The 27,868-nt window shown below is 44.8% G+C and overlaps 1 protein-coding gene across 1 annotated transcript; it reads left to right on the top strand.

Moving 5' to 3' along the window:
• Window positions 1–3,816: 3,816 nt before the first annotated feature.
• Window positions 3,817–27,865, top strand: MFSD10 (major facilitator superfamily domain containing 10). Its single transcript, XM_035325728.1, has 13 exons — window positions 3,817–3,985; window positions 6,518–6,707; window positions 8,441–8,537; window positions 10,886–10,989; window positions 11,947–12,105; window positions 13,874–14,062; window positions 18,295–18,403; window positions 19,387–19,498; window positions 20,785–20,893; window positions 22,652–22,742; window positions 24,366–24,413; window positions 25,646–25,735; window positions 26,998–27,865. Exons 2-13 carry the CDS (start codon window positions 6,537–6,539, stop codon window positions 27,102–27,104), a joined length of 1,386 nt encoding a protein of 461 aa, XP_035181619.1. The 5' UTR covers window positions 3,817–3,985; window positions 6,518–6,536; the 3' UTR covers window positions 27,105–27,865.
• Window positions 27,866–27,868: the final 3 nt, after the last annotated feature.

A 27,868-nucleotide genomic window follows, 5' to 3' on the forward strand; every position in this document is an offset into this window, starting at 1 on the left:
ATGATATATTAAAACTGGTATTGATAGTGGTGCATAACATGTAGTGTTTTACATGGACAGGAATGCAGGATTACCTTGTCTTGCCTCTGTAATGATCAATAAGGTCCGATAGTTTACCATGGCTGGGCAGATGTGGTGCCCTGGTACCATAGAAGGTGGTAAGGTCTAGGCATTTGGACAACAAAGCCAAACCCTTTCTCATCAGGTTTCTTGAGCACAATTGCATTCACCATTACATTCTTGTCGCAGTGTTGCTTTTAAAGCAGGAATTGTCATTACAGGCCCTTTGTGATGCATCTGTTATGAATTATAAATCTGTTATTAATTAGCTCAAAAAAAAAGAAACTATGCTGTAGCTACAATCAAGTCATGAGACACAAAAAGAGGGAAATTACAATTCTGCCTTTAATTCAGCTGACTGTTCAAGGTAATTTGTCTGTCAGCATTAGCTGTCCCAGAGAATAGCTACCTTGAAACTGAATACTGTAAAGAACAGGGTGAGAATAAAACCATTGAGCAAGAACCTGCATAAATTACGTTATTTACAACAGTATGAAAGGTTTCCTTATCATTACTTCGGTCTTTTGATTGTCAGTTGAAAGTTAGTGTGGTGTTTGATGTTCTCAGTCATGTCTTACAGAAGTTATCTACCTTGCTATAACCATATTCTGTGTAAGCCATCACTTTTCACCATCATCTTCTGCTTTATGGAAACCATATTCTGTGTAAAACATCACTTTTTGCCATCAGCATCTGCTGCACAGAGTTACCGGGGCTGCACTAAGCTCAGGACGTATTGTCTACTGTGAAACCTGAGCTCCCACAGCTCTACTGGACAGAGGCTGATGACTTCAGTAGTGCAGTCTGTTCAGCCATAGGAACTGCTGGGACTGCTTTCCTCTTTCTGGGCATTTGGGAAAAATAAAAACTACAACATAAAGCATTTGGCAGCTTAATCATAATAGTATTATTCATAGTCTGAGACTGTGAGGTGCTATTTACTTATGGGCCCAAAATTTTCTCAACAGACATGCTCCTTTTGTTCTCTGATATTTGTCACCGAAGCCAAACAGATATTCTACGTTTATTTATCTTAAGGTGTGAAATCTTTTAGCTGCCCCCTGAGAATGCAGTGTTAAGAAGGGTATTATTCATCGACACGATAATCGTGTCTACTTCTCATCATCTTCAGTTTGTCAGTTGTTCTAAGACAAAAGACTAATGAAGTGTTCCAGTCCTAAACATATTGGCTATGCCATCTTACCATAGTTAAAATGACTAGTTAGTTGTAAGGACTGTGGGGGTTTTGTTTGTTTTGGGGTATTTGTTTTTATCCAGTAAGCCATGTCTGGAGTAGATAACCAAAACTTTGCATGCAATCTGAACCTTGGCGGAGTGTAAAATATTAACTAAGACGAGGACCTCAATTTTCAAAAACGAAACCCTGTATGGCATTAAATTCTTTAAGTTGTTAATATTTGTGTTAATACTATTGCTCTTTGCTAACAGAGAAGTAAAATCCAGAGTGAAAGAGGCATTACTTAAGGAAAATAAATAAATAAACAAGACTGACATAAGAAAAAAATCAACATTAATAAATGCAGTCTGAAAACTAAAATTAAGTTCTTATCTAGTAGACTTGCAAGGTTTTGGAATGGCCTTCCAATGAGACAGGGCTGCCCAATGACCTGTCTTGTTCTAGAAACAGCTTCCTTTGTGTGCCTGCATGCAGGATTGTATGCCATGACTGACTGCAGTAATGCAGCTGGACTCGGTGCTCAGAAAATTCTTAGGTTGGTAGGTTTAGTAACAGAAACAGTTGTGTTTTTTCATTTGTTTTGCTTTTGCTCTTTGAAATACATCTGAATTCAGGTGGTTCCTTCTTAGTTATATGCAGTGGTTCAGAGCCAGAATAATATATCTACATGTATTTTCTAGACATTAAATGACATTTCATACTTACCCCAGAGCACCTTAAAACAGAATCTTGAATCAGCAGTGATCCATACAGAATCCATAAATTTATAGAATATGTGCCATACATACTAAATTCCTTTCCTCCCACCAAAACCGGGTACATAAATACTCACATACACAAGGGAATGGCAGCTCACTATTTGACCTAATTAGCATGATAATCCCAATGGTACATTTAGATAAGCTCCTCCAAATCTAACCTCTTGGGGAATCCGTGAGAGACACGTCATCGAGCGTGAGGTCCTCACGTGTGTGTTACTAAGTCCACACCACCATCCAGACTGTATTGCCTGGAAGGGAACAAGAAGGCCTTTCAAAACCTGTACTAATTTGCTTTAAATTATTAAGTACTTAAAACTATGAAGCTGGATGCTTTCAGTCCGCTTATAACCATATACACACATTCTATGTAGGCAGGTTGGACACCAGACACAGTGTTAGACAGTAGTATTGATACCTAATTTGTTCACATTCTCTGTGTTCAAAGTCTTCGTGTTTTAAAGGAGCAGTTTGTTTGAGGAACAGCTCTTTTCAAAAAGGAACTGAACTTTGCAGCTACTTTTTTCTGTTAGGCAGATACCAGAAAATTTGGGTTTATCAAAGCCACGATTAACCACCGCTGTGCAACATGGCTATGTAGCAACTAATGAAATAACGTTCCTTGCTTCTTAAACGAGTGTGTTCTTTTTAGTATCTTCATTGATGATTTGGACAAGGGAACGGAGTGCACCCTCAGTAGGTTTGGAGATGACACCAAGTTGGGGGGAAGTGTTGATCTGCTGGAGGGTAGGAAGGCCCTGCAGAGGGACCTGGACAGGATGGGTCATTGGGCAGAGGCTAACGGGAAGAGGTTCAACATGGCTAAATGCTGGGTCCTGCACTTTGGCCACAACAGTGCCATGCAGCGCTATACCATGCATCCAAACATGAGTTGGCAGTGTGCCCAGGTGGCCAAGAAGGCCAACGGCATCCTGGTTTGTATCAGGGATAGTGTAGCCAGCAGGACCAGGGAGGGGATCATCCCCCTGTACTCTGCTCTGGTGAGGCCTCGAGTACTGTGATCAGCTTTGGGCCTCTCAGTACAAGAAGGACATTGAGGCCCTGGAACATGTCCAGAGCAGGGCTAGGAAGCTGGTGAAAGGCCTGGAGCACAAGTCCTGTGAGGAGCGGCTGAGAGAACTGGGGTTGTTTAGTCTGGTGAAGAGGAGGCTCAGGGGAGACCTCATTGCTCTCTACAGCTACCTGAAAGGAAGCTGTGGGGAGCTGGGGGTCGGCCTCTTCTCATAGGTAACTAGTGATAGGACTAGAGAGAATGGCCTTAAGTTGCACCAGGGGAGGTTTAGGTTGGAAATGAGGAGATATTTCTTCTCATGAAGAGCAGTCAGGCGTTGGAAAGGGTTGCTCAGAGAGGTGGTGGTGTCACCATCCCTGGGGGTGTTTAAGGAAAGGTTGGATGTGGTGCTTAAGGACATGATTTAGTGGGTGATACTGGTAGCAGGGGGATGGTTGCACCAGATGAGCTTTCTAACCTTAATGGTTCTATGATTCTCACTAAAAAAATATCTTTTTGATACGAGAAAGAACTGCTATAGTGTGTGATACGAGACATCCCTAAGTGCTAAACTCGTAATTTACTAGAGCTGGGGCAGTCTTTTATTATTCTGTGTCTGTCAAAGAGCCTCTTCAAGTGCTGCTCCTCAGCACCACCGCGGCCAGGAGCCCTCCTCGATGTTGGCAGGCAGCCCCCCTTCGCCTCCCCTCAGCTGCGAGGGAGATGGCGGCGGCCCCTCGGGTCCCCTCAGCGGGGCGGCGGGAGGCGGGAGGCGGGCGGCGAGCGGCCGGAGGCGGGCTCCCTCCTCGGCGGCGCCCGCTGCGGGGCCTCGGGAGCGGCTCCATCCCCTGCCGGAAGAGGAAGGCCGCCGGGGCGCCGGGGAGAGCCCGGCAGGAGCCGCGACCCCGCAGCATCCCCAGGGGACGGGTCCTGGAGGGCTCCCCCCCGTGAGGAGCGGTAGGTGGCCCGGCGCCGGGCCGGCCCTGCCGGCGGCACGGGAGGGAAGGACGGAGGGAGGAGGGCAGGGGGGCGGGCAGAGCCCGGCATGGCTTCGCCTCAGCGGGGTGCGGGTGCCAGGGGCTCCGCCGAGGAGGAGGAGGGGAGGGACGGCGGGTCCTCGCCCTCAGCCGCCGCAGCCCTGCCCGGCCGCCCCCCTTTCTCTCTCGCAGGCCCCCCTTTCCTCTCTGAGATTTGATTTTTTTTTTATTTATTTATTATTATTATTATTATTTCCTGGTTGAAAATCCAGCACTTAACCCGATTCGGGACTTTGTTAATGAGCCAGAGAAGCCTTCCCAAGGCTTAAGCAGGTGAAGCCAGACCTAGGCAGTTTCAGAAGGAGGAAGCAGCAGTAAGAAAACACCAGAAGGATGAAGCTCGCCCTGCTGCCAGAGCCCACATCCCTGCTCGTGGGGCAGGGCAGGGCTGCTCAGCGCTTCCCGAGAGGCGCAGCGATGCCTGGAGTCATCACAGGGCCAGGGCAGGAGCCAGCGGGCCAAGGGCCTGGAATCGCTGAGAGGCAGAGCCGAGGGGGTCAGGGACACTTAATGTCCAAAGGAACAACTTCCCCAAACCCAAAAACTTCCCCCCGCTTAAACCGTGTCCCACAGAACTCAGATGTCGTGGTGGAGGTGAAGCGTTTTGTTTTTGCTGACAGGGTGCCAGGGTCTATAAAATGTTTTGTGGTTTCCTGCCTAACGAAAAAATATGGAGAGGTTTGAACAACAAAACCGATGGAGCACAAAGGCAGAAACATGTAGTGCTTTGGGAAGTTGCATAAGGGAAACTGCAACCCCATTGCCAAAACTGGAGCTAGCTGAAAGGTCAGTGCTAACATCAAGAGGTTCAAGCCACATGCTAGCTGAAATGGCAGTGAGAGTGAGTTGTAAAGGATGTTGCCCTGTGTAAGTAATCCTGGAGTAAAGTTTATCTTGGTACAAAACCCAAATTGTGAGAGAAACAGGATAGAAACTTCCATAATGAACCCATCCCTAAACGCGTGGCTAGATAGACCCAGGGCCAGGCACTTCTTGTCTAAATAAATGGCTGCTCTGGGTTCCAGATACTCTTATATCCTTTGGGTAAACAAAAAATGCTAAATATTTGTAGTGGTGAGGACACACCATTTTAAATAAAAGGCTCCTCAACATAACCAAACCCTTCTGTTCTCTGGCAGATTTAAAAGCATAATGCCAACAGTTTAATAAATGGGTTGCAGGTGGCCCCCTTCCATGGTTACCTCATCGTGTTTGAACTTCCATGCTGCTTCAGCACAAGTAAACTGAATCCACAAGTAGAGAAATGTCATGAAAATATTTATAGCTTGGCATAACAAAGCAATTTATAGCATAGCATAACAAAGTATTATGATCTTCAGTTAGAGTGGTATGATTTTACATGCACAGTGCCTTGTGTGTGTAATATGGTATGTCATGCCTAGTACAGAATTTATATTAAAAAAAAATTAGTCCTGTTTTCAGTCCTGATTTATTAAAGTCGATGAATATTTTGTTATTGAATGACTTTCAGTTGGATGAAGTTCTGTTTCCATTTTTATTCTTTTAGTGTAACAAATGTTCAGGGATTTTTGCAGTGGAAAGGATTTCATTGTTTTATGGCTGAGATAAAATGTTTTACAAACCTGAAGTTTGCAGATTCATGGTTTGTGTTTTGCTCCTTTTTTTTAATATCTGTTGAAATGGAAGTTTTGCAGAATGTCAACTGACTTCTTTGTTTGTTAAATACTGAATGTGATACGGCCTGCATCCTTGTTAAGGTCTTTAAGACAGTTTTGAAAAATTATCAAAGAAAGCATCCCTCATAACAGTTCTGATATTTCAGACAAACTAAAATGCTGCTTCAGTCATTCGATGCCCCAACTCATAAACCTTATCAGTGGCTGCCAGCCACAAATTGAAAAAAATAGTAATAATCAAGTTTCAGGATTTTGTTCTGGAGTTGCTATTGCCCTCCAGGATTTATCCTGAGGGCAGCATTCCAGCAAGAGTCATATAGTTCACCTTTTTTTAAATATTATTTTTAAAGTGATATTGCTGTAATAATTTACATTATACATTGAAGGTATAAATAATCTCCTCGTTACTTGAATGTGGACAATCAAAATGAGCACCCTTTCTTATCTGTTTTACAGTAATACTGTATTGAAAACATTTTGGGAAAGTTTTCTTGCATATTAACAAATTTTAAGTGCTTCTTAGTTCTGTGCTTTATCTGGGATTCCCCTGTAACAGGGTTTGTAATCTTATTGCCCTCATTGCCTGTTTTTTATGAGAGCAAACTTGGTGTTGAGCTAAGAACCAAGAACAGAGAGTTGAGTCGTCTTGCCTTGGAAAATGAGGTAACTTAATGAAGCCATAGCTTACACTTACTGCTCTGAGGTCTGCAGGAAGTGAGAAGAATCAGCAAGATACCCTTATGAAAGGCCTGCAAAATTCTTCCTGTTAACTGGCTATAAATGTCATTTTTTAGAATCAAAGCACTTGTGAACATGGCTCTGAGAGAAGGAGAAACCAGCAGCAGCTCCATCAATGACAAGCCAGAGCAGAACAGCAATCGTGTTATTACAATCGTCTTCCTGGCACTGTTCATCGACTTGTTGGGATTCGCTCTCATCTTGCCGCTGTTTCCTTCCATCCTTGATTATTACAGCCGGACCGAGGTACGTAGCAGAGGAGGTCAGCCTGCTGGAAATGTCAGGTATGAGATATTTAGGGGAGGGTGGAAGAAAACTCCCTTGTCTTGGGGCAGCTCAAATAGTTGTAGGCAGAATAATAATATCTAGCCCATTTAAACTGTTTGAAGAGTGATTTTTTTTTTATTTTATTTTTTGTGAATCTTATACAAGATTCCTCCCTCTTGCTATTAAAGTGAGGGATTTGTTCTGGGGGAAAATTCAGTTATTTCCTAGGGGCTGTTCCTTGTACTTACCTTCTGCAGGCCCTGTCTCTTCCTTTTTATTTGATCATTTGCTGCAGTTGCTTTCATCTCTACAAGATGCTTTCACATATGATGTGCATGTTGCTTTGTGAAGCTGAGGTTTAGTTCCGAAAACTTGGATACAGAAGATCTGGCTGAAGAAAAATATGCTTCTGTATCTAGCTGATAACTTAGATTCCCCCAGTCTTGATAAACAAAGAGCTAGACACTGATGCCTAAATGCATTTTGTGCTCTAAATGGAAATTGTGTGCAAAATCTATCCCTTATCATCTGGCTGCTGAGGGCAGTGGTACCAGCAAAAAAATCCCTCAGGGGTGTTCATTACTCATTCCCCAGAGATAGCTGAGGGCTGGGTTTGTTGGACAGGCTGCAGGGGTGAGCTGACAAGGATCTCATGAAGTTCAGCAAGGAGAGGTGCGAAGTCCTGTACCTGGGGAGGAACAAACCCAGGCACAAACTGGAGCACAGGAGGTTCCCTCTGCCCCTCAGGAAGCCCTTCTGTGCTGTGCAGGTGATGGAGCCCTGGCACAGGCCCCACAGAGAGGTTGTGGGGTCTCCCTCTTTGGACATTCTGTTTGCTCCCACCCCCAGCATCACGTTCACCAGGTTGCAACTTCCATTCTTAGCAGGGAGGTGGCTGCTGCTCTGGGAACACAGGGCAGAAGGTCAGGGTGGTTCCCAGCTGTGCAGCTGCTCACAGTTGCCATGCTCCAGCATTACCAGACAAGATGAAGTTGTTGTCAGGGGAGAATTATTTTTTTCAGCCCACACCTCAATGTGAAAACCCCTTTCCAGCCCACCTCCAACTGCAGCTGTAGGCTTTGTCTTTTCTGCTACTCTGCCTCTAACCCTAACCATGGACTCTGACCTCCAGAATCTTTTACTTCCAAAGTACTTCCCATAGCCAGGATCTTCACCCTTTTTTAAGGGCCCCCTTCTTTTCAAGTCCCCCTCCTCTCTGGAGCTATTATTTTTCTCGCCACCTCTTCTTTTCTGGAGCTACAGGCCCCTGGCTCTCCCAGTCTAAATGATCTATACGTTGGATGGAGTGTCTCTCAGGTTGCTTTATTAACTGAAGGATGCGGGAGGTGCCACTGTTGTTCAGTCTTGGTTTTAGCAAGTAGCAGGCCTGATAGTTTTAAAAAGATCTAATCCAGACATCCACCCACCCAAACACGTTTACCCCATTACTGTTGCTTGTTAGCATTCCCAGTTTAAGCTATTTTTAGCCAATGATAACTGGTCAACCAGGAAATGGGGCTTGGAACTAGATGATCTTTAAGGTCCCTTCCAATCCAAAGCATTCTGTGATTCTGTGAAATTTTTGATGGGGGGAGAAGGAGAGAAGGAATCATCTTATGTCGCATCTAGTTCGCTAAGCTCTGGTGCTGTCTTTGAAAATAAAGCAGAGAAACTTTCTTCCTGCTTCTATTTCCCATCCCTCTGTTTTGCAGGATGGATTCTATTTGTCGTTGCAACGTGGCGTGGACTGGTTTGCAGAGATGGTCGGGATGCCTCCCGAGCGGAAATACAACAGTGTCTTGTTTGGAGGTACGGAATTTAAACAGGTGAAATGAAATCTGCGTTGCTTTCAAGTTATTTGCAATGTTGTGAGGAGTGATGAGAAAACTGACAAAAAATAAAAAACATACAAAGAGCATAAGAGGTTTTGTAGTCTCCGTTCTCAGAGGTTTTCAGCCTCTGACTGGATGAAACCCTGACTGTTTGCTGGTCAGACCTCAGAGTTGACCCTATGAGCAGGAGGTTGGAGTAGGTGCCTTCCAGAGGTCCATTTTAACCTGAATTATCCTAATGTGTTCTTCAGAAATGCACACCTGCTGTTCCTTATTGTCAGACTGCCAGCTGAGGGTCAGGAGCCTGCTGTGCTCTACCCTGCCCGGTCACAGAAATTCTTCTTCCCTCACAATTGATCTGCACGTGACTGGAGACCAGTCAGTAGGGAACGCTGGAATTAGGAGCTCGTGAGTTCAGTTCCCACCTCCCCCAGGCAGCTAGAGTGCAGCACTGCTTCTAAATCTCATTAGTCCTATTAAACGCAGTAGAGCTGCTGACTTGTAGGGTCAAGAAGCATTTGCTGTCACTAGAACACTGATGTGGGTGAGCTCCTGTAGGAGCAGTGCAGGAAATCCAATGCTCATTTTCAGTCGGATTACTGGCTTTGAGTGGTAGGAAACAGTTTTCCTTAATCCCTCAGAAATCACTTTCTGTCTCCTTTGGGACCTGGCTCCAAGGCTCCTCCTTGCTCCTCACAGTCTCAGAATGTGTTCAAACATGGTGCAGGGAGCTCCCAGTCGCATCTAACTTGTTGCCTTTCCTTTTTCTTGCTGTGTCCTGTACCCCTGGGAGCGCTGTATCCCTTGGTTTGGCTCAGTTGCTTTCAAAGGGAAGGAGAAATCTCCCTGCTCCTTCCAGAGGGGCCCACCTGACCCTTTTGCTCTTTGAAGAAAATATAATGTGTAATGGGGAACATGCAAATAAACTGGCTCAGGAAGGAACCTGGTGTCCCTTGCTGCTTTCTCTCTTGGAGAAAAGTGTTTAGGAGCAGTACAGAGCAATGATGGGATGTTCACTAATCACCTGACATCCACAGGCAGCGAGGATGTAGAGGTGACTGCATTGACCTGATATCTGCCACATTTCACTCCATCTCTTCTGCCTGCTTTGATGACAGCTTCTCTTATTGATCCACCTCATTTCCTAAACCAGCAGAACACTTTTTCTTTTTCCTAGATTAGCTTTCTGCCAGGTTGAGTGGAGTTAACTCACTGGAGAGCTGACCAAGGCTGCAGGAGCCCAGGAGGATGGACAAACCATCTTATCTGTGGTCAACTGCTGACTCAGTCCGTCTTTTCTGGTTGCACCTTAAATGGTTATCATGGGAAGGTTCATTACACTTGTGATGTTAAGCAGAGGCCAGTGCAGGATATTTTCTGCTGTCCCTCATCTTTGCTTAGACTGCTGCCTGTGCAGGGCAGAAACCTTTCCTGTCCATGTCGAGGCCCTGAGGACACCAATGTTTAACTGGACCAGCTTTTGGGGGCTTTTGAGCTACCATAAGGAACTTTTCCCCCCAAGGTGTTTGGCATCAATATTCTGCCTCCCTTAAAGTCGATGGGAGCAGTACTTCTGGTCTCTCTCTCCTCAGCCTTTTTTAGCTTTAATAACTGAATGATCTGAGATGTATAACCCAGTTTTTCCTGTAGAGGAAAAACTGTGACAGTAAGACATTTTTCTGCCTGCTCATTGAGAGTGTAGTGCAAACTAATGAGCGTGTGAAGCTAGAGATGGCAAGAGAAAAGAGGAATTAAACATCACAGAAGCTGGAGGCAGATTTCAAAAGACTCTTGGAGTCTGTTGGAATCACTCCTACCTCTTAGTGCACCTCACGAACAGCAGTGCTTGTGTCCTTCTTTCCATGATAAGAAGGAAAGAAAAGCTAATTAGATTTGACAGAATCAGGTTCAAACGATCAAAAAATTCTTAAAAGAACTGTGACTGTTTGAGGCTGTATTACCTCTGCTTTAGGAACAAAAAATGTTTGCAGGTTCTCCAGCATTTCCCAAACTGACTACATACCACTAGGACCAGTGCATTTCAAATGGCCTCTCACCAGTGAAGGAACCAGCAACCCATCCAGCTTATCCCTTTTGCTCTGGCCTGTCTGTGCATTTGCCTCCTCAGTCAAATAGCCATGGAAGATCAGTGTTTTGAGGGTGGCTTGGTTGCAGAGACAAGCTGTTATCGCTGTTACTTTACATTTGTGTGTTTTTAACAGACCTAAGAGACTGATAGGTCTGGAACAGGTTGGCTTTGTATTTAAGATGAAAGCAGCAAATGTAATGATATCTATGCATGTTTATGTTGTTTTTGTTTTTTAGGTCTGATCGGCTCAATGTTTTCCATCCTGCAGTTCTTCTCCTCTCCCCTCACTGGTGCTGTGTCAGACTGCTGGGGCAGAAGGCCCGTCATCTTGCTGACAGTGGTATGTCTCGTGCTGACTTCAGTCATGTCACCTCACTACACAGTCGAAGGCACTACGGTCTTGTGATTGGCACAAAGGGCTGGGAAATTGAGTGTTCCAGGTCTGATGGTTGTGGGCTTCTTCTTGCCAAATCACTTGGCTATACTTCCAAAACAAAGTGCTTAAGCTGAGGTTCCATAATTGTGCATAGAAGGCACCAAAATGCCTAGTTGGAATTTTCCAAAGTCCCTCATCCCTGTGTATGAGAGCCTGACTTCAGACGCACAGTTCAAAAATGTTTAATCCCTGTAAATTTTAGTTCCCCAAGTGCCTGATGAGTGCTGATCACTTCAGGACCTATTTCACAGAGCCTGGCATTTGTTGGTTAGACATTGCTATGTAGCAGTGAAAGAAAGATGGATTTATTATAAAAATGAACATTCCCCGAGAAGTTTTCTCTGTTTCTAGTCAGAGTATGGGGTTCTAATTACAGAAGTAGTGGAAGTATGGTGGAACTTGGCAGCGAATGATGTACAAAGCCTGCTATTCTGTTGGGCTGTGGAAAGTGAACTAAATATATGTGTGCTTATGATTGATTATGAAATTAAGGGGCTAGAAGTGTGAATTCTTCTTATTTTTAACTCAAAATTCTGTTGGAAACAAGTGGAGCAGGATGTACAAAAGTGGTTATGTGCCCAGGGCTGATTTAGTTCCCTTTGAGCTTTTCTTACTCTTTTTATTTTATTAGGAGTCTCACTACTTCATTTATGTGAAGTTCTTAGGGATTTGGTTCTACTTTTTTTTATATCACTGTCCAGGACACAGCACAGTATCACTATATTCAGGCATTTCTGTTGCATAGTTTTTGGAGCAGCTGTTGAAGAATGGAAAAAGAAAATCAAATATTTAGCAGCAAAATGAGCAGAAATAAGAAAAACTTTCCTGCCCCTCATAAAGAACCATTTATTTATTCTGCAGATGGGTTTGATGGCATCTTACGCACTATGGGCTACCTCTAGGTCCTTCGGTGTTTTTCTCCTCTCCAGGATCATAGGTGGAATAAGCAAAGGGAACGTCAGCCTCTCCACAGCTGTAATTGCTGACTTGCATTCTCCAAAAGCACGGAGCAAGGGCATGGTGAGTTATACCTGTGGGATAGATGTTTGGGTTTCCTGGCTAACTTTTAACTGATTTCAGGTGCTCTGAATATTTTCCTCAGCAGCGTGTTCATTGATCAAGTGAAAACATGACCTTCTATACTGCCTTGCTTTTGAAAATGTGCCAGATGGCTTTGCTGGCAAGCTCTCACACTACTTGTCAGTGGCTTTCACCTCCAAGTGAAATGCAGATGTCCTAGAGGTTGAAAAGCTACCTGCCTAAGTGGTAAAACCGTTCCTCCTGCTGCTAACTTTAATCCTGATGATAATAGCTGAGAAACTGAAAGATCTTTTATCTCAGAACGGCCCAGTTTTGGTAACTGGAGCTCGCTTATAGGACAACCTGTTTTTCTCACCTTTCCAAGCCATGGCAGTGCAGCAGCAGTGCCCAGCATGCCTCTGCCTGCCCTGGATGATGCAGTGCCTACAGGATCTGAGCTCAGCAGGTGATGGATGTGGCTTTGGCTGACTGAGCAGCAAGTGGGCTGAACAGCTGCCCTTTTCTCTTCCAAAAGGCAGCGGACCAGATGGAAACACCCTGCAGGCTGAGCTTTGCCTGTGGATTGCCAGTTACATCTTTTATCTTAAAAAAGCCTTGGGGGCCCAAACTTCTATTAGCAGAGTGTTATAAACCACCGTGCAGGACAGCTGCGTCTTGGGAGGGGATTTCAGTGATAGCTAATGAATTTTCCAAACAATTTATTACAATCCTGGTGAGACAAGATATATTTCTGGAGGAGGATAGCCATACAGCACGAGGAAATAAAATGGGTCATAGCTTATTTTTGGGCTTGAGAGCAAGTAGCTTGGGCTCACATCCATACAGCTTAACTCCCTCGTATTTTCCAAAGCAGAGTGGGCATGTTCATTCTGCTTTCTGGGAAGGGTCCTGACTGATGCTGTTCCCAAAGTGTGCTGGGGCATTGTCTGTGAGAATGCTGCTTGGGCAGGCTGAAACAGGGCTGGAGATGGGGGTGAGTCGGGACATCTGACTGTGCCCTGGCCTCCTTTAGTTTAGTACTACAGGTGAAGGCAAATAGACTGAAAAGCAGGAGGATTGTGTTCTGGGATGGCACAGTTTTGGGTCCTTCCTGTATGAGTATGTATTTGAATGATTCTAAAAGAGAATGAGCCAGATCCTGCACTGTTGTATTGTTAAGCAACCTGACTGAGATAGATTATTCAAATCCATGTTCTGTTAAACTCACATCTATCCTGTGTAGGTTCTACCCCTTTTCCTGTGTGCTGGTTTCACAGTAAGTTAATAAATCCTCTTTAGTACCTGCACTGCATTCAGGTTGTTCTGGAAAGCCTCTCAGCCTGTTTGCTCTATCAGAAATATCTTCCTTAATACTGAAATTACCAAAGCAATTTAGAAGCTATAGACATCACACTTCAAAAGTTTATTCCGTGGCTGATGGATCTGCTGGCTGAACAGTCCCTGAGGTGAGAGTTGTTATTCCCCTTCCCAACCTCCTTTCACTCATCATCATATAAGGTACGGTATCCCTCAGATATCCCTTCACCATGTTGCAGTTTGTCACTGCTGCTTTGCTGGCTAGGCAGAAAATGAAATGGGATATTTGGAAATAACATGTTTCTCACACTCAGTGCTCTTTGGTTATGTTGTGTATGTGTCTGCATTTCTTTAAGGCAAATGCCAGGGAATCCTAACTGGTTTAGAACTGAGCAACCTGAACACACTGGTGGCTAAAACTATGTGTCAATGTGCATTTGTGTTGTTGCAGGCAATGATTGGTGTTGCCTTCTCCCTTGGTTTTACCCTGGGTCCCATGATTGGAGCTTACCTAGCCATGGAGCCAGAGAAAGGAGAAGTCTTCTATCGTCGTTCGGCATTGTTAGCGCTCATGTTTGCTGTGGCTGATTTAATTTTCATCTTCCTCCTGCTTCCGGAGACACTTCCCAAAGAGAAACGGGTAAATGAGCTCTCAGTCTGAAGGTCTGTCTTCCTTGCAAGAACAGGATTTGACAGCTGTTGAAATACTGGAAATATTGAAGAAGGGGCTGAGCCAATATCTCATGAATTTAGCTCATTCCTGGGACCAGGATTTCATACTATGCAGGCTGATATCAAGGTGTTTGTATGATGGTCCCACCTCCTCGCCCAGTGTAGCGTGAGAACTGTTCATAGCTAGCATGGTGATGAATTGCTGCCTTTGGTGTGTTAAGTGTGAATTTCTCACAAACTAATGGCAACCTGGGAGGGAGAGGGTGAATTTTCAGCTATGATCATTTTGACTCCCCAGAGAGGAATTTTAGCCAATCATAAAAGCACATCCATCAGAGGCTGTGGATTTTCTTCCAGTTAGCCAGTATATGTCGGAGTATTTTTTAACTGCTATCTTGTCTGTGCCTGATTATTTTGAACACCAAAGTAGTGATGACTCTTAGATCTGTGAAAGACAGCACAGCTCAGAGAGAAAATGTCTACATGTCATAAAACCTAGTAACTGTTAGGATTTGTGGAGCAGAACATGTATTAGCATCATGATTTAATATTGTGCAATCAGACATAGTCCAAGATGTTTATATCTGATAAAAAGTCTCTTGTAAGACTGGTGGTGTGGGAGAGCCTGAATTCCATCCTAGGTATCTGGATGAAACATTTGATTTCAGGTTTTCAGCTGGATTGGATCTTCCTTGTTGTCCCTTGCCTCTAAGCAGCACTCAGACGTTGAATCATGCTCGGTCTCTGGACAGCCAAATCTAGCTGACACGGGGAAATGCTGTTCAGGAAACTTGTCTGCAATGCTCCTGATCGGGCAGAGCTTCAGACCTTCCTTGAGTGTCTCCCAGCAGGGTGTGTCAGATGTGAAATTGGTTGCTTATGTGTATTCCCAAACACTACAGCTTTATTTTATTTTTTATTTTGTATTTTTTTACAGCTCTGGTATGTGTCATCTGTTCCTCTTTCCTATTTGGCTGCTTCTAAGCATTCCAGATAAAATCCTGTCCCTGGTTAGAGCTGCACTCTGGGGTGATGGCAACGTGTTTATGTAAGGAAGTGCTGCAGGGTGAATCTGTATTCTGAAAACAATTCCACCTTTGCTGTGGAGGGATAAATGGCTCTGGTGCCTTCCTGTACGATCCCTGACCAATGCCCTCCCCCTTTCATTATCCTCTTGGGAGTTCTTCTGATAAGCTAATCTGTGCTCGTCAATGTGACTGATCTGTGATAAGAAAACGAACACTCTCTCCCTGCTCTGGGGGACTCTGCCTTCCTGCAGCAGTAGGTGTTGCATGAGGTGATGTTAAGCACACAAGTTGTTTAATTGCTGATGAGAGGATGATTTTTTTGGCTTTGGAGCTTATGATTGGGATCAGCATCAGTGCGTTTGTGCTGTTTCCTTCCAGCTGCCTTTGGGTAGTGGACCCGTGCAGTTTGTGTAGTCGAGGGTATTTGCAACTGCTCTTGTGAGGCTGCTTTGCTTGGTTTTTGGGTAACCCCTCCAACTTGGAGTGGAAGAGGAGCAGTTTCATTGGCCTCAGATGACCGGGTAGGGGCAGGTGTGCAGGCTGAGCTGGAGCAAGGGCTGCTGCGGTATCACGGTGCAAAGGACGTAACTGTGAAAAGGGGAAATGGTAATGATAACTGGTAGGAAGCAGGATCGGACATCTGGTTCTTTGAAATACACCGTGTTCTCATGATATTCATGTTTCTCTATCGGTCTTCCTTTTCATTGGAGAGCCATAGAATATTCTGAGTTGGAAGGGACCCATGGGGATCGTTGAGTCCAGGAGACCTGAGAGAAGCACAAGTGTTATGTTCATTTATGTTGGAATTGACTTGTAGAAAAGGGAAGGTGAAGGAGGTCATGGCGTGCAAGGATGAGTTTTCATCTAAAGATAACAGAGTTTTTGCTACCCTTTTCCCCCCTTTTTTCAACTCTTCCCTAAGTTTTTCAGGTGAAGAGTGACGGGATCATTTTACCTTTCACCTGTCAGAGACACTGGTCTTATGTGAGTTGCCAAAACAGCTCCTGCTGTGATCTGCTTGGTAGAAGGGGGGAAATAGAAGCGTGTTTAGTAGAGTCTGGTCCCCCTAAGAGCTTTTGAGTCAATTTTTAGCTGATCTTGCTACGATCAAGCTGGCTTGCTGAAGGGAGGGTCTTGCAACTTGTTTCTCTGGTGGTCTGATTTGAGTGTTGGTGCTGGAGCTCAGAAGGCCTAGGCTGCATTCCTGGTTTGGACAGACTCTGTGACATCAAGGCTTGTTACTTAATCTCTCTGCATTAGAGGAAAACAGGAAACAGACACTGTGGGAAATGTCTGATGTTCGAGGTGCTTTGGGTGATTATGAAGTGAAATTGAGCAATTTTTGAATAACAACTCATAAGCACAAAGGATTAAACACAAGACATTGTAGATTTTGAACCTGAAGAGGATCTAAACTCCACACAGCTGGTGAAGTTCCCTGAAATGGGCAGTGTGTGCTTTTGAGGGTGGTGAAATGCTTTCATCAGTTCTAATACAGTTAGAACAATCAGTCATTTCTATATCCTTGCTTCTAGGGCAAAGGTAGGAGAATTTAAAAGAAAAAAATATATATTTCTATATAAATAAAATCAGCCTTATAAATATGTGTATTTATGTGTAAATAAGATCAGCCTTATAGTACAAAAGCAGCTTGGCACCCTGTCTGACATGAACAATAACTCAAAACAGGTACAAACTGCAGATTTTTTTATTACTCGCAGACATTCTTGAAGAGAGCTGCTTGTTACCAGTTTCTGTGTGCTGCACTACAAACACCATCATGCCAACAAATGCAGGATTGCTATGAGCCAGCTTCAGGAAATCCTCTTACAGACCTTATAAAAGCACGAGGAAACTTCTTCTTGGGAGTGTCTTTTTACCCTCTGTAATACACGCAGTGGAAGGGGAAACAAATAGCCCAATTTGTTTTATGTGGATCAGCAGCCTCATGGCTTTATGTAAAACAGCCTGGTATATTGATCTGACTGATGGTGTGAGACCAACAGACTCCAGAGCTGGGCTGTTGGATGCTCAGAAGACTGTCAAAACAAGCCAGGTTGTGTTAATACCATTTTAAAGGTGGACTTGTTTACAGCTTTTTTTTAAACTCAGTTCATACATAACCTCAAGGCGTGTGCTGAAGTTAGGTTCTGCTGGTATTTACCGTTTAATCTCAGCATTGAAGGGGGCAGCAGCTTCCTCCCTCCACAGCTGGGATGAGGAGGAAGCACATCAGATAAAGCCTGTGCAGTGCTTTGAGGGCATTAAATGCTAAATGTGATTATTTAGGATTCTTGAGTCTCTATCTTCCTGTGACTGTCTTGCAAAGGGACAGCCTAAATTCTCCTAATTTGAAATGTTTCCTTAATAATTTACACAGTGTATATATCTATCTATCTATCTATATGCTTTTCATATTTTAGAATAATAATAATTTGGGAAAAAAAAAGTTTTGAAAATTTAATTCTCTACAGATGTATGGAAAAGCATCTCCTAAGCTCCTGGTGATGCAGAGCAGGGATGCTGTCACTAGATGCGTAATTAGGTTGAGATGCGTGGAGTGGGAGGACCAGAAGTGCTACAAAGTAAATTTTCCCCTTAAAAAAGCCACACAGTGTGGGTGTGTAGAATCTCTCCAGAAATCTCTCTAAGGAATCTCTCTAGAAATTGTATTTTCCATTGCTTCCCCAGGAGGTGTCACTGGCTGGCTAAAAGAAGCACCAGTACCACACCAGACTGTCACCTGATGTGCTGCTACACCTACTGCTCTCAGACCGGTAGCACACACGCAAATCCCCAGCTTTCCATGGGGCTGCAGGCAGGTGTGCCATTATTTGCCCAGTAAATGTTCATTGGACAGGAGGGATGATGCAAAAAGGGAGCCAAACTTCAGTCTGTGCAGAATGAGCTGCTTCTGCTTTTTAAGCAACCCAGGAAGGAATCTGTTTTCAGTGGAAACTGCTTTCAGTGCTTTACCTTCTAGTTTCAGTCTTGGAGCCAGTTCAGGAAGTCTGGGATGTTACTGGGGGTTGCTCAGACCCCAAAGCCTTGTTTCATCTCAGGTAATTTTTGTAGGTATTGAAGCACTTCTGACTGTTGCTGTCATTTTCTTGCAGTAGGAATCACATCTTTTTTTTTTTTTTTTTTAAAATAAACCTCTTTCTGTCATCAGGTCTCCTCTGTGACATCTGGATTTCAGGCAGCCGTTGACTTGCTCAGTCCTTTGGCTTTATTTCAGTTCTCTGCAGTCACCCGAGGAAAGGAATCCCCTTCAGAGAAGAGTAAGTGTTAACCTGCTTTCTGTATTACATTATGTCTTTTGTATGTGGGGATGGTTTCTAAGTGCAGACTTTAGTCACACCCTTTTGGAAGCAGTACTCTAACTCTTTTAAAACCCACCCTATTGATTTATGAACTTATGCTGACCCTTGTATTCCAAAAAAAAAGAGGTTTTAGAGATTAGTGTTTTGAGGATTTCTGACTTGCTACTCGCTTATTCTTCAGGCACTGGCTGCAGCTTGGGTAGGCTGCAGGAAGTGATTTAAAAAGTCAGCTCAAGGTGTAAGTAAGGGACATGTTAATGTGCGGGTCCAAGCTGCAAAACAAGAAATTCTAGACTGGAATTTTATTTCTTGTTTCAGGATTTGGAGATGTAGGGTTTGAGCTGGACATTTCACTACATTAAATTATTTAAGCCATAGAAAATAAATCAACGTTTGTCAGGTCCACCAACTGATCATCCTCGCTGCTGCATCAGGAAAGGAGTAATACTTGCCTCATGAGAAAACATGTTAAACACTGCATTCACAGAAAAGCAAGTAAGACTATCTATCAAAGACCATAGATGGCTTAGAAGAAGGGATGCTGTATTTTAGCCAATATAGACCTGAAAGCAACATTGCAAGGTATGAGACTGAATACAGGTACTGATGAAAAATAAAGAAGTCAGAGTGTGCAAATGTGAGGAATAGGGACTGGACTGGATGAGTGAGAGCACAGAGACACAGGGAGAGATCAGTCTTTTGGGCTCTTTTCTCACTAGAGGGAAGGTAATGAGCAGAATCCATTTCATGGCATGTCTTGTGGGGGCATTTAAAATGAGCATCCGAGGAAAGACCTTTTCCCTGTACAGTTATTTGATGTCAACTGTAACTATTGCTATTATATAACTGTTGCTGTTATATTTTAAAGCGGTGCTCAAAAAACACCACCATATTTCTCTCTTCCCCCACCCCCCTTTTTTTGTGGTGTTTTGTTTGTTTAGATCTTCAGAATCTGAAAATGCTGGGCGTGGTTTATTTCCTGTACCTCTTCCTGTTTTCTGGTTTGGAGTATACGCTGAGTTTTCTTACTCACCAGAGATTCCAGTTCAGCAGGTACAGCATGCTTAAAAGACACGTCATGTATTTTATCTAGGCTATTTTCCAAAAGCTTAATTTAAGGTCTTTTATTTTCAAGAAAGGCTTGAAACAGGCTTGAAGACTACTACAAACATCAGTTAGTAAGAGTCAGAGAACAGCCACTGCATTCATTTACGCTTGGGCTTTGTGGGAAGAATTTAAGAAAAAATAGGCACACCGCTTATCACGCCAGGAAATACTCATTGAATGCAAGCCTTCTAAGACCTGAAGAAAAGCAATGCACAAGATTAAACTAAAGCTTCTGAAATATCTGTAGCTGGGCTAGTTGTATTGATTGACTAGCATAAAATCTTTTCTTCCCCAGAAGAGTTCTTCAGTATCAGGACAAATTGTGAGGCCCCCCCCCCCCAAAAAAAAAAAAAAAGGCAAAGGATTGAGGGATAGCCATGTGATTGCACTGCATACGATGTAGTCATTACATCAGAGAGTTTGATTTCCTCTAGTCAACCACTAGAGCAGAAAGAACAGAATCCACTAAAAGAAGCTCAGTTTGAAATATTTTTCCTGCCAGCTCATAGGAAGATTCCCAGCCAGGAACATGATCTTGCAGCTTGATTCTGTATGTGCATCCTTTCCTTTCAGTGATTCTCAGGATTTTGTCTCATCTCTGCATTTCTGTCTTTCATTACAGTTTGTGGCTTAACTAATGTATGTGCAACAAGGAAAGGTCTTTTAGTGCATTAAGCCTGCTTCTGCACAGTCCTTTCAGGATAGCCACGTAGTGAGATACTTTATGCCATGTGACAAACAAGCTTGTTACAGAGGTGAGAACTAGCTGAGAACATCCACATAATCCAGTAGATTGTAATCTAGTGAAAGGGACACTTGAAGAAATATTTCAGGGTGGAAGGAGTGCAAGCTTCACAGTGCAGTGCCTCATCACCACCGTGCCTGTGACCATTCCTCGGAAACCAACAGCTGCATGTAGGGCAGAGATTTGCCACGGCACGAGGTTAACGTGTGGGCTCTTTGTGGGCCACCCTAGTAACAACTCAGCTAATCACAGCAGTCTAGAGACCACTGCAGTATTTGCCAGCAGCCACCCCATCTCTAAGCAATAGGTTCATCTTTTTGCCTGTTGTCGAAATTAATGTCTGCGTATTAAGAACTTGGGCTGTTCATATGAGCATCTAAAGGCATTTTCTCTCTTGTTCAGGAAAGGGTCTACACTGGACCTGCGCATCCCAGGGTGAAATGCTCTGTTCATGACTTTGTAACCTGTGTTTTTGCCTCCCTTATAGCATGCAGCAGGGCAAGATGTTTTTCTTTATTGGAATAACAATGGCTGTGATCCAGGGAGGTTATGCTCGCCGAATCAAGCCAGGAAATGAAATCAGAGCTGTAAAAAGGGTAAAAATATATATATAATTTTTTTTTTTTTTCCCCCCGTAAATCTGATATATTAATCTTCAGTCTAAAGAGCAATGAACGGTGTGGTTGGAGGCTATAGCTGCACTTGTCAGATCAAAAGAAAATTCTGTCGGTGTCATTTCAGTGGTGGGCAGGGGTAAACAGAATTCTTCCTCTAGCCTACAACTTGTGGTCTTCCATATTACAACAGCATGTACCAATATACAGGCAGAAGTTTCTCTGACAGAAGTGTGCATTTCTTTGTTCTGTTTGGCTCTTTCACCTTAGAGATGATGGTACTGCACTGAGATGATATGCACTGAGATGCTCATGCAGCTTATATGGCTGTGGGACAAGTAGATGTGTGTTGTCACTTACATTTGTGTGTGGAACTAAAGACAGCAGGTTTCCAGCATTTCTGAACTTCTGTTGCTGCTTGGTAACATGTCTGCTTGGACAGCTAAAGCCTCCACCAATTTATTATGCATTATTCTGAGGCCAGTGTGATTTCAACAGTGGCAAATCGCACTGCAGCCAGGTGAACTGACTCGGCTTTTCTCAAAAGTTATCTCTGCTAGGGGAATCATCCCCACCCTGCTCCCTGGCAGGCAAAAGCTAATGATGTACTTGTTGCATCACAGGGGAAGCATTTCCCTAAGAAAACACACTGCTGCACTAGTACTGCTCTATTCTCTGCATCATCTTCTGCCATATTCTCTGCCAGTGTTTGCTGTCACTGCACTGCAGTTTATGCAAACTGTGGTTCACCCTGCAGATTTCTACGTTCTTTCCTCTTTCCTGCCCCGGGAAGTGTAGTTACTGTGAAACACTCATTTAGTTTAGCTGGCCAGTTGCTTGTCATAAACACCCACGTGCTCCATGCCAAAACCTGCAGGCCCCTGGGCACGCTTTCTGCAGATGCGTGTGGCTTGAGTGGCTTTTGTGGGAACTCCTTTCGTTGTGGTGATTCTGGTGATTTGTTTATGGATCTGGATCGTATGGCAAATGTGGCTTCTCTTAGCACAGTGGTTACAGTGTCTCATTAATCACTGAGTTTTCAAAATGAGGCATTTTGTGGGAGTGGAATTAAAACCCTGAAGCAGGTCTTAACTGATCAGTTTTCACTGAAAAAAAAAATACAGTGTGTGAGGGAGAGATCACAGGGGTAATGAAAGCCAGCTCCTTCAAACAGAGGAATAACCTTTTTGCTTTGTTTTGTTTTTCCTAGTGAATCAATTTCCAAATGCCATTCCCCCATTTTTATTTCTTGGCTCCAAAAAGACGGGCTCCAAAAGCTCAAGAGGGTTTGACACAGTCCTTAGAATCAGCCAGTGCTGCTGCGAAAAATTAGAGGAGCTGTAGCACGCAAGCTTTTTGATCTCTTGTGCTAGCTCACAAGATAAAGAGAGGAATTTCTGGACAGTTCAGCACAGAATGAGGCAGAAAAGAAAGCAGATCATGTGAGAGAACTGCAAAAACAATGTTTTCCTCAACTGTGGGAGATCAGCTGTGGGATAGAGCCTGTGTTATAGGTGACTCCAGTGCGTATGTGGTCTGCAGTCATGTGGCACGGAGAGAACAGAGAAGTGAACTGTGCTTATGTGTGGCCATCCAGCTGAATTTGCAATGTCTGCTTGGGAGGAAAGGACACCCTGGATTAAGTGTAATTCCATCAGGGGAAAAGACCTGGCAGGACACCTGGAGTGCGGCTTTAACAAGCATGGCTTAAATGTAACTGTGACTCATTCACTTTTGCAGGCTATTATGTTGCTGATTCCAGCTTTCCTGTTAATTGGATGGGCTGCAAATGTGACCCTGCTGAGTGTTGGACTGTTGCTGTACTCCTTTGGTGAGCTAGTCAAAACGCCCTGAATTCTATGCACATGTAATTTGTCTTCGTGTATTTATTTATTAAGAAAGAGACACTTCTGATTTCAAGGTGTTAGTAGCAGAAGTTGATGTTTCTGTTTATACAACCTGGAAGGCACAGTGTCTGTTGCTTCCTCGTGTTGTTTGTATCCAAGGAAGTTGCCATGGTGATATTTGGAAGCGTCCCCAGTGCTCCTGTTGTCCCATCTCACTGCAGAGCTTGTGTTGTTTTTTTTTTCCCCCATCACCAGACCTTAGAAGCAAAATATTCACTGAATAGCTCATCTCAGGAAGAGAGACAGCATTTCTTTTTATTTCAAAGGTGGCTGCATTATTTCTTAGGCAACAGGCTGACGAGAGCTGCACCATGTTAAGGTGGGGGCTGGAGCAAGATTCAGGCTGAGCAAGAGCGAGGGCAGATCAGCCTTGTCCTGAACGTCGTGGCTGGGGGCTGTGCTGGCCGGACACTGTCCTGCTCTCGCATTGCAGGCTTCTCGTTCAGGGAGGGAGATCAACTCCCCGTCGCTTTTGCTGAGTGCAGATGGTTTTCAGAGATGTATAACTGCTTACATAAACGGTACTCTGACAAGCCATTATTCTGAGAAACAATTATGAATGAACTTGGATTCATCAGAGATGGGGCAATACCAAAGTGTCTATCTGAGAAAAGATTTCAGATATTCCCAATGCTGCTACTGTTCAGAAGCTTCAAATAAGGCTAATTATGAAAGGAGACTTCTCTTTTGCGTGATGCAGATTGATTTAAGAGTAAACTCCCAACCACAAAACGCATCTGTTTAGTAGCTGCTTTTGAAAGCCACTCGCTGAGGAGGCGTGAGAGGTGGTATTCATTTTGTCGTACTGTGCTTCTAAGTTAGAAAGCCTCATCCTCCCAGTCCACATACCTGGGTGGAAGACACTGTCTCTTCCCTGCCTCGGGAAAGACCTCTTTTCCCACCCTCTCCCTCCCCCTCCCCAAGAAATTATGTTGCCTGCAGTTAAGGCACCCAATCCCTCATTCCTGCTCTCCAGTCATCCTTCCCTTCCCAGAAAAGATTCTGCTTTGCATGCTAAAAGCACTTCCCTCTTGGCAGAAAAGGTCCCTGGTGCGGTAAGAGGGCAGTGATTGCTGAACAGCTCTTGGCTTGTTTAAAAAAAATGTTGTAACCTCTTGCTGGACTTAACTGTCTTATTTCTCAAGCTGCCTCTTTCATCTATGAGTAAAGCCTTGTGCATGGGGGGCAACGTGGTTCTGTGTACAGCATCCCATTGTCCAGTGGAAAAGTGAGTGATTCCCTTCCCCTTTCTCTGCAAAGCTGCCCCTGTGCTGATCTGCACTACCAGCCCCTGGAACAAGCGGCACTAATGGCAAACACCTGCTCAGAGCACTCGTGGCTCCGGGGCCTTCGTGCAGGTTGGCTTCGAGGGGGTGTTTTTGTTAGTGGACTGGATTAAATCGTATGATTCATTGTTGGTGCAGTGCCCCAGAGCTCAGCATACTTCTCTGCAGCAGTAACGAGTTCAGGCCACATGTTTTTCATGATTACTCTTCCAGCTGAACTCACTGCTGGTCATTGACAGTCTCTTTTGTGTGTTTTTCCAGCTGCTGCCATTGTTATCCCATGTTTGTCTGCAGTGGTATCAGGCTATGGTGAGTGTCCTTGCTTGGAGGAGGCACATAAGTGACTTTGTATGCACTTGGCTTGAATGCAGGCGTGACCTCACGTTTGGTGATGCATCAGGAGGAACATCTGGGTCTTTGGGCTGCCTCAGGTCTGAATGCTGGTCTAGGCACTTTGGCTGCAGCTTGTCTATACTGCCTCTTTCTTTTTACTGAACGAAAGCCAGATGGGACCGCTGGGGGTAGGAAGACAATACCCCAACCCTGAGAACTTCCAAAGCATCCCACACTGAAGTACAGGAAAGCCCAGACCTGACAGTACCTGGTTCTGAAAACCATCAGTTCTTCCTAATAAATCCTTTCAGAGCTAGCAGTCTGACAGCCCGTCTCTGCCCAGGGAGCATCGTTAGCACACTAATTTTGCACTGTGTAACCTTGTTTGTTCCAATGTGCTGGGTCACCTTGAACCAACCAGCATGCTGGTCATGGTTAAGAGGATCAAGAACAGGAGGTAAAAAATGAGGCTCCTGGGCAAAGAGCACAAACCACTGAGCAAGGAAGAGCCTGGGTCTCAGAAGGAGCCACCAGCCATCTGCCAGCAGTGAAATCATTTCTTCCTGGTTCCTTAGAAAAGAGCTGGATGTGGTGCTGGTTGCTACGTAACCCTGTAAGGCAGATGTAGCTGAACTGCTATCCATGGAAGCCAGCTCCTTCTTTAGCTTTGGTTCATTACCAAGGCTGCAAGCACTACAGTACTTGCTGGGGGGAACAAGTAGGGCTTTCCTTTTAACCAGCACTTTTATGTGGCTCTTACTTAAACTTGCATCCATGCACCTACATTTTACATGCCTGTGCCTCAACAGAAAAAAAATTAACTACTTTAAAATCTAGGGAAGGAGACTTAGCTCTTTGATACATGGTAAAGCTTTAGCCTTTTTCTGAGTTTTTTTGGTCTTTGTTATGTGTTGTTTGGTGTGTGGGGGGGGGGGTGAGCTGGTGTTGTCCATGGACAAGCATGCTCGACAAGTTCTGAAGAGTGTTTAAAGATGCAGTCACGTTTACCTTGTTGCAGGAGGAAAAAAAAAAAAAAAACACTACAGCTGGGGCAGGGAGTGTGAAATGAGAGGAGGGGAAGACACGTGGGCAGCAGTATGGCCAAAAGAACCAGCTCCAAGAACCCCAGCAGTGCCCTGCCCTTCAGGCTGTCCCTGCCCGAGGCAGAACAAAGCTGCAGCCTGGTTAATGACTCTCTGCCTTCACAGGTTCTGCGGGCCAAAAAGGAAGAGTGATGGGGATCCTGAGGAGCCTGGGGGCTCTGGCCAGGGCCCTGGGCCCGATCCTGTCAGCCACAGGTGAGTGAGGGGGGGGGAGGAAGAGATCAGGAAGGAAGGGAAACCCCAGCCCCCAGCTGTCTTTGCAGGAGATGGCCCCAAGAGCTGCACAGAAAGAGCCAGGGCAGGGCGAGAGCCCAGTTAGCATCAACAGGAGCCTCCTGGATGAACTGAAAGGTTCATAGAAGCAGAGGTAACACCATGCCAAATATAGCGCCTGGTTCTTTAGGCATCTCAGCAGCAGCAAACTAACCCACCCCAGTACATGGCTGCACAGGCAGAGGAACACCCCAGCACACAGCGGGAGCCAGCAGCTGACCAGCAGCTCTTATCCTTTCTGGGCTTATTTTCAGCCTTTTTGGCAACAAACCCAGCCTACTGTGCGGGGCCAGCTCAGTGTTGGGGCTGGCTCTGGCAAAACAAGTCAGTGAGATCAATCAAGGGCTCCTTTGCTCTAACAGCTCACAAAGCTCCATCCCCCTGTTGTACGAATTAGGCAAGGAGAGTCAATCTGCAAACTCTCCTGTGTTAAAAACTCTCCTGTGTTAAAAGCACCTGCAACTCCTAAACCAGACTAAAGCAGCCCCACAAGGCTGATGCTGGTGCTCGGGGCAGTGACCGTGCCCTGCCCAGTGGCCCTCATGGGAAGCAGCCATGCAGCGCGCCAGAGCCTGAACTCTGAGCAAAGTTAACTCTGAGCACAGCCAGCACCCATTTCCTCAGTGCACTCAAAGGCCAAACTGGCTCACGCTGGCACAAACAACTGCCCCATGCCTGAGCAAGGGTACTGTGTGCATGGAACGTCTGGGAAGGAGAAGACTAGCTTTGGACTTTACAGCAAAACTAAAATGGCAGAACAGCTCCGGAGTGCAGCACATGTACTGCCCTTGGTGCCCCCCAGCATTAGATTTCCGTGCATTTTGCATGAGCAGCCATGGAGAGAGTGCTGGGGCAAAGAGGGTTTCCAAGTGACCAAAGTGGGATAAGCGAATAGGAACTTCCCCAGTTTCTATACTGGAAACAATGAACAACATGTCCCATGTAAAATAACCACCTTTAACATGCAGTTTCCTTGGAAGACAACAACTACCAGCAATGCTATCAGCCACCTCCTGCTTATAACATGTGCAAGGATATACAGTAAAAATACAGTGATTTTAACTGTACCAACATCTGTGTTCTCCCTTTGTATCTGTATGTTATTGAGAGCAGGAGCTATGCCTGCCTGCTCACTTATATGCAAGGACAACTGTGCTAAAGAACCAAATTTGTTTCCTTTTCAGTCTACTGGCTGGCAGGGGCAGAGGTTTGCTTCACTGTCTGTGGAGCTTTCTTCCTCATCCCCTTCATTTTACTTGGTTCTATAAAACAGCAGACAAAGGAGGAGTAGACAAAGGTAGGAAGTAACCACAGAACTGTCACCAGCTTCTAAGAACCACCACAAGACCTGATTCTTGCTACCTGACTCCAGCAGCCAAATGGGAAGATCTTCTGGAAGGCCAGATGCAACAACGCAACGACAACAAATTCCAGGTTTCTTGCAGCCTCCACAAGGAATTCTGTTGGCCATGGCCTCCCAGCTGGCTTGGCTAGTTCTGCAAACAGAAAGAAAAAAAGTAAGAACAGGCAGCTCAGTAAAGCATTCAGATCATCGGACAAGGCTGGGCCAGCTGAGAGTGGCAGTACAGCAGCACCGTGCTGCACAGCATAGCCCAACGTTCGATTTCAGCACCCAGTGCTGTTAACTGCCCCCCTGCAGTGCATACAGTGCTGCTCTTTGCTTCATCTGCTTTGGTCATGAGAACAAGCCAGAGCAACCCCACTGCCCAAAGCTGCCACAAAAAGGAGTTTTGCTTTCATCTAGCAGACAAGTATACAGGAGCTGTCTAACGGGAAGTTTCTATACCCATCCTGAGATCTGCACAAATTCTCAGTGGACCTCGTAAAAGCTGCATCAACTGCCTTAAAGCCCGACAATCAAGCCCCAAAACAAGCAGCATACTACAGGCTTCCTGAGCCTGACTGGTACTTTGGCACAGGTGGATTGTTTTTAATATATGACTGAGATGTTTTGTATTTCTAATACTGTACGGTATGTTTTTGATGACCAACCACTGTCCTTTTGCATTACAAATAAACCATTATGTTGTACAC

The sequence above is a fragment of the Oxyura jamaicensis genome, chromosome 4 (assembly GCF_011077185.1).
Source record: "Oxyura jamaicensis isolate SHBP4307 breed ruddy duck chromosome 4, BPBGC_Ojam_1.0, whole genome shotgun sequence".
Classification (NCBI taxonomy): domain Eukaryota; kingdom Metazoa; phylum Chordata; class Aves; order Anseriformes; family Anatidae; genus Oxyura; species Oxyura jamaicensis.

Excerpts from the sequence above, each read along its gene's own strand:
- MFSD10 (XM_035325728.1), top strand. The coding sequence starts at position 6,537 with ATGGCTCTGAGAGAAGGAGAAACCAGCAGCAGCTCCATCAATGACAAG. Across the intron at positions 18,404-19,386 it reads GGAATCCCCTTCAGAGAAGA|ATCTTCAGAATCTGAAAATG; the intron begins GTAAGTGTTAAC and ends TTGTTTGTTTAG. Across the intron at positions 22,743-24,365 it reads ACTGTTGCTGTACTCCTTTG|CTGCTGCCATTGTTATCCCA; the intron begins GTGAGCTAGTCA and ends GTGTTTTTCCAG.